The sequence below is a fragment of the Limulus polyphemus genome, unplaced genomic scaffold (genome assembly GCF_000517525.1).
Source record: "Limulus polyphemus unplaced genomic scaffold, Limulus_polyphemus-2.1.2 Scaffold2082, whole genome shotgun sequence".
NCBI lineage: Eukaryota > Metazoa > Arthropoda > Merostomata > Xiphosura > Limulidae > Limulus > Limulus polyphemus.
In genome coordinates this window covers 28,099-39,579 of record NW_013667692.1, presented here as the reverse complement: position 1 = coordinate 39,579, position 11,481 = coordinate 28,099, and the positions used below count along the sequence as shown (strand labels likewise).

The following is an 11,481-nucleotide window of genomic DNA, read 5'->3' as shown; positions in this document are numbered from 1 at the left end:
ACTGCTAAATTAGGGACGGCTAGCGCAGATAGCCCTCGTGTAGCTTTGTGCGAAATTCAAAAACAAAACAAACAAACTATGCTTATTACTACACTTTACATGTACACTCTACCTTTGTTTTTTATTTTTCTAAATTTAACACCCAGTATGTCCTATATTTGCTTTCGTGCAGGAATTATTCAAACTCAGCCAAATGATGAGCATTACCTTAAAAGGAAGTTTCAGTAGTGAAATATAGTTGTTAGTTACTATTCTCTGTTATAGAAAGTAGTAAATATGATTTAAGAATTTTATTGAAATGTAAGTAATTTTGTTGTGGTTTCACTGATAACAAAATCTGAATTTTCAAAAACTTCTGAGCAAAAGCAAGCTTACTAAACAGATCAGAATTAAAATAATTCAAAATTAACATATTCATTAATGAAAATAACCTATTAAAATAAATTCAGTAGGAGCTATACATAGGGCAAGATACTTTGTACTTAAAGAAAATATAGATGCCTTTGTTATGAATGAAAATCTTACTTTTCTGTAAAATGATCAAACATATTTTGTGTAAGTTTACTTATCCATACAGATTAAAGGAAGGATTGCATCCACCACTGAGATAGAATAGCACACACCATTGTAACTAGATTATATATGTAGAGGAGGTGTTATTTGCTTTGCTTTTTTTGACATTTTAATTTTGGGCAGATGACCTAATTTTGGGATTGAAGAAAATAAAAGAACTCTTATTTGTAGTCAAAGATTTTTTTATCTATGTTCAAAACCTAATGTTGGAGAAATTTAACCCAATAACATGTATATGTGTGCAAACAGCTCGAATGCCGATGCATTTATTTTTTGCAAATTCTATAACTGTGAGATATATTTTAAAAATTCTACATACTTGTTAATGGGCTGTATATGTAATTATTCCATTTCAATCATTTAACTTTCATTAGGCAGATTATGTGCAACAAATTAAAAGTTTAATTGCCAAGAGATAGTAGAATATTAAATAACATTTTTATTTGTCTGACTAAAAGTGTAAACATTTCTGGTTAAGTAGAAGATATTGCTAGTAAAAATAAAAATTATTTAGTAATGTTAAAAAGAAAAATCTTGTTTGAAGAGCAATTGGGCAATAGATATGAAAAAATATAGAATAATGAAAAATTTAGTGCATTTCCAGAAATAATATGTTTAGAGTTAACTTAATTTCATGCTTGTGAATGAACTTGTAAATGAAACACTGTGCAAAATGTCTTCTGTTATAAAAGAGAGAATTTTATAAGGATGTAAGTAATAGTAAAATTATAGATATATGTAAATAGAAAGCATTCACTTTGTGCACCTGTGGATTTCTTTTGCAGAATATCTTGAAGTCACATAGTCTTTTCTTATGAGCTTTCCCTATCTTACCAGTTCTTTCACATCCCTTGCATCTTTGATGCCTGGAGAAGGCTGTATTTTCTCTCCAGATTATGGATATCATGGACCAAGTCCTCACTCCCACTCTAAGGTTTTACTCCTGTCTTTTGTCATCCCCAAGAAGGTGGGGAATTTGTGACCTATCATTGTTATATTGTCCTTTAACCAATTTCTGATTATTCTTTGGTTCAAGATGGGTGGAATTCTTATTCTGAGTAGGATTTTCTTTTCCAGTGTGTGGGTGACCAAGGTTGATATTCTGGGTGCATTTCTTCTCATTCCAGTTTGTTTGATTGCCCATAGCTTCCTCAGATTCATCTATGATGGTCAAATTTTTCTGTTTCCAGCTTTTCCATTTGTGTTGGCTAAAACCCCTAATCTTTTCAGTCAGATCCAGAGAGTATTTACATGGAGGATATATTGATTAGGCTTACATTTCCACTAATACATAAACATCTGAATTCTTCTCTCCCTATCCAAACAGACATCATTAGCTGCAACCTCCCTTCTTCTGTGGAAATCATCTCTTTTGGTTTAGCTTGTCAGGCTCTTCAATTCTGTTTTACCCTCCAAATATCTGATTCACTTACGTTCCCCAGTGTGGCAACAGTATTTTTATAGACTTAAAATGATCAAATTCAGGTTTCATTTCATCGCAGCTTTGAGTTTAATCAAATCATATGATGATCTAAATTATATTGCCTTAGCTAAATGTATTTTTAAAGGGGTCTTTTCAACTCATTTGTGGAGTAGGCTCAGCCTTTTTTAACCCTTTATCAACTGTGTACTCTAAACTCCTTTCAGTGCACATCATTAAGTTTTTCTGAGTTACATTCAAAGTTTATACAATTTTACTATCAATGTATGTTAATGAAATTAACATTATTATGTATGTTATAATTATAAAAAAAATACCTCAGTCTTGTTGTCTTGTAACACAGGAACATTCACAAATATTAACTTTTCATCTTTATTACTTGAGTAATAGAACACATGGTTTACATGCTTTGCATACAGTGCTGTGTACCCATCCTTATTTGAAATTCCTTCAGGTCAATTGATATAATACAAATGGAAATTTCCACCCCTTGACAGCAGTCACACCCACCTTCTATGCTCAGACTTTAGATTTATAGGCCACATACATACATATTTGGCATACATGTTTACAACTAATAGAAAGAGCTAATTTTAAACTACAATATCCCAATGGTTATTTTAAAACTAGCATACAGTATTTATTACCAAGTATGTCAAACTGCTCTTAGCACTGTTGTTGCTTTTGTCATCACTTGTACTTAGTGTTGTTTCTGACTTCAGATGTATATTATTTAGTTAAATTGTATTCAGGATTTGCCTTTATATTTTAGTTCAATAATGTTTTTACTATAACTCAAACATCACCTTGGTTTGCAAGGATTAACTTATTACATCAGTGCAAAAACATTTTGCCGAAGGCTGCATATCTCTCACAAAGATACCGTAATATGCCCCATGAACACATGTTGACGTGTATTGAGATAAATAATAAATGGTAAAGGACAGGAAAGGAAAATAAACTGTAAAGATGTGAAATTATGAATATTACTAAAAGAAGATATTTTAAGGTTATTTCATAAAAAGTTAAAAGGTATGTACATATTTTTTAATTTTAAACATTTTGTTGCACTATATGTTGATGATAATAGCTACTGTTTGTGACTTGAGAGAGAAAATGAAAATAATACATAAACATTTACCTTAAAAAATACTTTTGATGTTCATTTAGGAGGTATTGAAAACTTTAAGATACAAAAAGTATTTTTGTATTTAACATGAAAATCACCTTGCACTTGAACTATTCAGAGTCTAAGTGCAAATAACTGCAATAAATAACAATATTTTAGTAGAAAAAATTAAATATTTTCTTTTTCTGAAACTACATTCTTTTAAGAAAGTTCCTGTCAAGTTTCAAACAGTTACATCCACTAATTTTATATTTGGAACAAAATATAATGAGAGTAATGTTACAACTTTGTGATGTAAGGATGCAGTTGCCAAAGCATTAAGTCTTCAAGACATGGAGCTTCTGGTTACTAAAGTTTTCATGAGTCAGTCTCTTCTTACACAAGACATACTGTTTCTTTTGAAGACTCTGATGTATCTTGACCCACTTGCTCCTCTCAAATGCATCTTATTCAGGTGGACTTTGGCTGATCACTGGAGCACGTCCAGAAATCCACTGTCTTCTCTTGTGTCTCTACTTCATATCTTCACTTCTCGCTGTTGTGGTGGCTCAGTCAGTCCCACGCGATTCTGGATATTCCTCTTTGCCCAATTTGCTTGGACATACATCTGCTCACAGATACCTCTCTGTCCAGGTGGAGTGCAATCCTGCACACCTGCACCCTTTTTAGGTCTTGTCTCTAGAGGAGCAGTCTCTCCATATCACTGTCTTTGAGATGTTGCGTGATCAGTGAGCTTGCCAACCTCTTTTATCGCTGTGGTCATTTTGTTATGATACATTCTAACAACTCAACTGTCATTTCTTCTGATAGGGAAGCATTTGCTCTTGGGACCTCTTTTTTTTTTCAGATTCTTTACTTTTTCTTTTGAGTCCATGACCACTACATTTGGTTATCAGACTGTCATGCCCTAAGAGCTTTGAAATTTGTGGCAGCTCACCTGTCTCCCCCAGACTGGATTCTTCTCACAGAGTGGTCGCTACAGTCTCTGGTGTTTCAGTGGATTTGTTCCCACTTTGAGAACACTCTCACCAACACCTCTATGATTCTCTGAATTGGGATTGATCCAGTCATTTTTCTATGTATTTATCAATGACTTTCCATCTTTTCTCTGACCATTTTTCTTTTTATAGTTCTTATGGACTTCTTCCAAACCTTTCTTATAATTTGTCCTCCTTTCCCAGTATCTCTTCTGGACTGGAATCTCTGTTTAGCTCTCAAGGCTCCTATGTGTTCCCTCTTCAAACCTTTGGTCACCTGTTCCCTGTAACATTTTTTTCTAAAGAACTATTTTCTTCATCTTATTTATTGGTGATGTTACTCTGACGTTTTGCCTTGAAAGCCTTCTACGCTTTTTATCCCAGGGACAGGTTAATTTATTTCCATACTGCTCCTTCCTCCCCAAGGCTTAGACTTCCCAGGAGAGTGATCAGATGTTTTCTCCAATCACCCTCTGTTCTCTTTCTTCTCTATCCTGCTTGGGCAGTTTATTGTTATCTTACTTCTACTGCTCCCTGTTGTGGCATCTTTTCTTGCCATGGGTTTCCTCTTCCTCTCATGATTTACTTCCTTCCACTCTGACCAGTTGTATTCAGAAACTCATCAAGCTAGTTTTTTCTTCAATGTATGATGATGCTTTTCTTGTTTTTCATGTCACCACAGCAAGGATATCTCACATTTCTTACACCATATTGCAGTTTCATCTGCCTCTGGTTTTGTCTCACTTCAGTCCTTATTCTGCAATTGTTACAGAGGCTCTAAAGAGGTGAGTTCTTAATAATTCTTTTTTTTTTGCAGTTCCCGCAACCATCTGATTTTTCTATATAACTATGTAATGGAGACAATGGACCTCATCACATCGGATAGGGGATATCAGATAGTGTGAAGCCGATTTCCCTGTTTAGATAAGGTTTTTTTTTGCAAGACTACTTCAACAGGACACAATAAAGAAAACTTTCCAAAAAAGGAAGTAAATGTAGAGATGGCTAATATCAATCCTTCAAATACAATGCAAACAAGATAGTAGGGATAGTATTTGCATCATCCCTACACAATAGCATAGGCACAGTGTAGTAGAATGTTAACAGACAAAAATATGATACGTTTAACTCAATTGTAATTGAATAGTTATATATATTTCTATATGTTAATTCTTACCTGTGCTATTATATAGGGATGATGCAAATTCCAGCCCTACTATCTTGTTTGCATTGTTTTTGAAGGATTGATATTAGCCATCCCTACATTTACTTCCTATTTTAAAAAGTTTTTCTTTACTTGTTTGGTTGTTGTTGTTTTTTTAATGCAGTGTTTCAATAGACCTAGGAAGATTGTATTTATAATCAAGTTCTAAATACAGTGAGGTCCCAACTGTAATATTTATTGTTTATTTATTATTGGCTGGTAATTCCTGTTTCACTCTTTTTAAACAAACACCAAATTTCTGTAAAATAGCTAACCTCAAGGGGTAATGATAACTTTGTTTACACTAGAACTATGATTATTTTTAATTACTACCAGTTATTAATATTATTCATATAAACAGAAACTCCATTTGAAACTGTCACCTCGGTGAAATTGGTTGACACCATTGTTTTGGTTTTTGAGATATCAAATAATAAAAAGGAAGCAGAAGAGAGAACAAGAAATTCAAACCTTTTGCTATGATATTTACAGAAATTCCCAGAACTTGTGACTCGGTCATTACATAGATATTGTTATAAAAGGAAACACTATAGTATTGTAATGTTCTGATGACCTATTGACGAGATATTTAAAATACCATTTTGATTAACATTCTAAGCCATCCCTACATAAGCAGTGCTACCGCTTGCCTGATACATATATTACCTTCCAGGCTGCACTTCTGTTTAAAAACAATGACAACACCAGGTGTGATCTTGACCTCGCATCTGGATAACACCTGCTGTCCTATTCATGGTAACTCATTGCACAGCTTAGCAGTGTAGGACCTTATGCAGATATGGTGATTTATGTTTGGTCTGATCATCTCTCCTCCATCCTCCCTATGCAACTTCCTCCCTTGTGTTTTATTAATATTTAAAATATAGGGAGAGCCCTTACTTTCCCATTCTCAAGGTGCTGGGAAGCTCAATATAGAGAGTTGACCATTGGTATGAGACTAAGTGGATGTATCTCTCAATTGGAAGTAAGGGTGGGGTATTTACCTGGAATTTTAATACAGGCCACCCCCTATTCTAAGAACCAGATCATTGCCAGTAATTACATCAGCCAGATGTGTCTTGTGTGCTCCTTAGGATGCAGATTTGGGATGATTCCTTTCTATAATTACCTATACTGTTAAGTACTTCTCCAGCATTCTAGGGCTTGATTTATTGCCATACCTATATTACACATGCATGCTCTGCTGACCTCAGGAGACGTACAGGCCAGATGAGCAGTCTTTACTTTCTGCTACCTATGCAACACTTTAACACTACAAAGGAAATTCTTTTGACAGTATCTTTTTACTCTAGCACCTCTATTGAACATGTAGATGAAATGGATGTGGTCTCCCACTAGGTCACCTAATGGGTGACACACTACATGAGTTTCTATTTCTGATGCTATATGTTTTCAGAAAGGAGCTTATTTTATTTCTTTATTTATCTACACCTGACCCTCCACCATTTTGTCAATGTGGGATTCTGGCTATCAGCTTTGTGAAAAGGTGAGTAGCATATCTGAAGTGAACATTTTCCTTACCTGAAAATGTATTTCAGATAAATACATACCTCTCCATAGAACTTCCCACCCTTCCTACCCAATTCTGGTATGTTTCTTTTGCCTTTTCAAGGTGCTCATGGAGTCCACTGCACATGGAGGATGTATTGCCCTCCTGTTTGTGGAGGGCTATAGTCTAATGCTGATTGCATCATTACTCTTCATGCTCTGTTCATGTGATATGCAATATTCCTACAATTCATTTAACAGGAATAGCAGATACTTAAGATTCTACATACAGTGTGCTATACTCTGTACAATGAATAGACTATTGGTTTTAAAAAAGTAGTGATCAACAGATAAGCTCTGTATTAGTACTACAGAATTCTGATATTACTTTTCTGGCTTCCTTGATGTTTTTGTAAAACTTTCTCTCTTTAAACATGTTATACTTATAAGTGAATCTCTTTAATGACATGCTATAACTTCTTTTACCATGTTTATCATAGTAGCTTCTTTAGATTCGTTAAAGCCTAACAGCGTAAAATATACAAAAATTGCCTCATGCAGACAAAATATGACATCAGTTGCTACTTTTACTTGTATATAAGTACACCAACACTTTAAACTAATCTTCTTAAGACATTTTTTCTTTTCTCTGTCCTTTTAATTATTCTGTTTTGCATAAAAATTGTGAAGAAAAAATAACTAATGGAAAAAACATACAGGCTATTATATATTAGTTTGATTATTTGAACTTGTGACTTTATGGTTTATGACATCAGTGCTTTGCAGACTTGGAGTACATATCATCAAAAACTTTAAATCTTTTTTTTTTTCCAGTCTCCAATTTTCCTATGCTCGTGGAGGGATATGTTTTGGATTCGTTTAATATTTGTCTGGTTTATGTTTAGTTTTATACCAGACTTTTCAGGAGTTTTAAATATTTATTTAAGCACCATAAATGCTTATGTGTATGTAAATACTCTTTGTTTTTAAATGTTAGTTTTCTGTAGGTAAGCTGGTAAATAATTATAGTTAAAATTAACATTTACTCTCTTATTCCATTGTATCAAGTTCTCAATCTTTTTAAAGCTTTACACATCACTGGCCAGATCTCACATCCCTAGATTCAAAATTTATGGATTGCATCCACGACTGGTAAAAATGGACACGAGTGACTGTAAGATTTTCCAGAGACAAAGCGGATATGGTCTTAATCATACATCTGACAAATGCAATGGAGTAATGCTTTCTTGCATGTAGTGTCCAACTCTAATATGATCAATTTCAAAAGGAAAAGGTCCAAAAAAAGAAATTATATGTATGATGTTTTAGCTGTCTTTTATTCATCACTGTGAACCTATACTGATATACGTTTTTGAGTATTTTGTAGCAATGATTCTACTAATTTCTTCTTTTGCTACATATTCCTCAATTCCTATATAAACTTAGGTTCACTTTAGTGAGTAAAATATAACACCATACATATAATATATTCACCATCACTCTAGGCCAGCACACCCCTATTTTAGTAGTTCTAAAGTATTTTTTTAGCTATATCTATTCATAGCTACAATATATTTGCATACGGTGGGCTTTAAATGTGCCTGATGCCAGGCAAGTTGACCCATATTTTAGTTTTTATTCAATGTTCATTTGACATACTCAGAATGTTACTTACAACCTAATTTTCATGATTTGAAAATACAAACAATGCAGTCGTTAGCTATATGGAAATACTCAAATGCTTTATACTTGGATTTTTCTAGGCACTCTTGTAAACTGTCAGTTGGGACTGTGGAAAATGGGAATTGTATTATTGACAGTCCAATGGAGTTATTTATTTATTTGACTTTTTTCAAAGATATTTACCTCGAACTAAATACAGAGAGGATTTTAGGGTTTATTTTTGCCCAAAATTTTGTCATATTAACTTTATTTTCACCACATTATCCTAACAACTGCTTTTTGGCACGGTATCAAATAGGGTAGGTGAGTATTACCACTAACAGAAGCATAACATATTTCTTCAGTTTGCCCTTTTTCAGGACTGCTGATGAATGGTGAATACCCTGGAACATGTATAACTCAGAGACAAGTGGTGAATTGAAGGATAGTTTAGGCTTCATGTTTATTTTTAAGAAATTAGTTTAAAATGTAGCAAAATTTTTAGATAATTATTAGATGTGTAAGTTATTTGGAACTATAGACATTGCTTAATTGTTATTGATACTGTATATTATCAGCATTCAGAAAGTTAAACATTTAAATGAATTTGAATATATGGTATTACACAAAAGTGTGTGTGTGTGTGTGTGTGTTAGTTTACAAATTTGAGCATTCCTGATGTGCTTGTCTGACTGAATTGTAAGTTAAATAAAAAAAGTTTTATGTTTCTTTACTTCTTAAATAGCAAGGGCCAAGAATGTTTACACTTTACACATTAAAGCCACAGATGTTTGTACAATCTTTAAAGTTTTATTTTTTTATTTAAAACTTTTTACCAGCTTAACATAGTTTTAAGAAACTTCCACATTCTAGTCATTTTCAGAAAAAACAATTTGAATCAACATTATAATATGGAAATTGACTATCAAAAGTGAAGTTCTTTAAAAAGATTCTTCTTTTTCCACATGTGATTGATATGCTGGGTTGACTGCATTGTGTTGTATTTATATACTTGATTCAATAATCAGCACAAACTAACTTCTACTTACACTTTTGATAAGCAAGTAATAACCTTAATTATTACTCTCTGCATGCAGAACTTGGAAATAGGTATGAATTGTTTGAACTAACGTTATGATAATTAATGTATGTAGGGTGTTAGGATATTATATTAACAAAAATTATTAACATGTGTAAACAACTTTCTTCTGGGCATGCTATGTTATAAAATTTACTTATTTTGTAATACATTCAGGAAAATGTCATAGTAGTTTGTATATCATAATGTATCTTCAACACTAATGAATAATTATTTTTACAATTAAATAAGGTAAGTAGAATATTGAAAAATATATTTTCAGAATATACTTAATGATAGTGTAGTTAAAACTATCTTTCAAGTACATGTGTTGAATATCATGAGTTAGTAATACTTATTTCTTAAGGATCCCCAGCAGTGGTTGGCTTGCAAGCAATTCCTGTAGGTGGAACCACCAGTCGCCACAGTATCACTACCAATATTCAAGCTGTAGGAGGAAGCTTACCAATGGCATCAATAATACGTGCACCTCAAACTTTGGTGGGTCATGTAGCCCATAATTTTAACCATCCATATTCCTCACATGTACCCAGAGGTTAGTACCAAGTTGCTTGTATTTGTCTTTTATTATTTGAAATATTTTTTCATTCAAGTATTGTTGTTTAAGCTAATTATCTTCTTAGTGTTTATAATTTACTAACTGATGTAGATATTTGTATATCTATAAAATAAATTAAGAGTAGGGTTAGGGATATAAGAACTTTAATATTTAAGTAATTTTTGCCAGATCTACTTCAGCCTGGCCAGTAAAAATCAGTCATGTTAAAAATGAAACATCGTGATAGAATTTTTGTCTTGCTAATAAATTTTGCAAAAACTGTGGAGTAATAAATTTTATATTATTCAGATCATTAAATGAGTAATAAGTATGCATGGAAATTTCACCATTCTGTTTTTACTGCCTTGTGACATTTACCAATTTTCAAATGCTTGCTTTACAATGAAAGGCTTCCTGAAATAATCTTTGTATAAGTGGTCTGTCATTATCTTAAATATGTAGCTGTTAAAAGCTGTCATCTTTAGTTCTATTGTAAAATTTCTCTGCATTAGTGTGATGCAATACTTCTCTGTTCTTTGACAGTGACTTGTTTTCTGATATTCCTTTCACAGTCTCCTGAACCTTTTCCTGTATTTGATGTATATATTTTTTAATTGAATATATTCGTGTAAGCTGATCTATTTTTCAATCTTCATATATATGTATTTGTAACAATAAAGCAATTACATCTTCATACATAGAAATTAGAATCTGTGTGACATGATATTTAGACTTTCTACCCAAGTTGTAACTGAATTGGTGATACAGCTGTATGTTTGTGACCAAGATTGGAGTTACATTTTGTTATGACCACTGGTGAGAGAATACATCATCCTAGCCACCCTAAATTTTGGATATTGTTATTGGCTTGCATATAAACCAGATTCATGATATGGTTATGGTATTAAAAGTATAGTTTAATAGTTTTTTTTAGCAATAATATATATTTTTTCAAAAATCATAATTTAAAAAGTGAGAAAATTGAAGCAAAATGTTTTGTCTAGTAATTCTTTGTATGTTTATAAACTCTGCATTTCATTCTTGCTACTCTTTGCATTCAGCCTATTATCTCATGCATTAGTTAGTGTTTTTAAAATGGGTTGGTACCTGGTACTTCTACATGTCTTTACTTGATGTAGATACCAGATACAAAGGAAAACTAAAAAAAATTCACAAAATCATTTTTCAGTTTTTCTTTGTAAAACTTCTTTTAATTAGTCCAAAACAAAAGTTATTTATGGTACTTCCAATATCAGACTCACTTGAGTGTTTATTAATTCCTACAGAGTATGCTATGCAGCATTTAAATGCTGATTTACAAATATGACAAAAAGAAGAGACATGATTTT

At 32.5% G+C, this 11,481-nt stretch overlaps 1 protein-coding gene across 1 annotated transcript in view; it reads left to right on the top strand.

The window, feature by feature from the left end:
• LOC106465870 (cell wall protein RBR3-like) overlaps positions 1–11,481 on the top strand; it is a gene marked incomplete at its 3' end in the record, with an annotated part of 56,091 nt that overhangs the window by 19,987 nt on the left and 24,623 nt on the right. Inside the window, exon 4 of the mRNA XM_022393829.1 lies at positions 9,941–10,129. Within this exon, the coding sequence (XP_022249537.1) occupies positions 9,941–10,129 (189 nt within the window). The remainder of the gene's footprint in view (positions 1–9,940; positions 10,130–11,481) is intronic.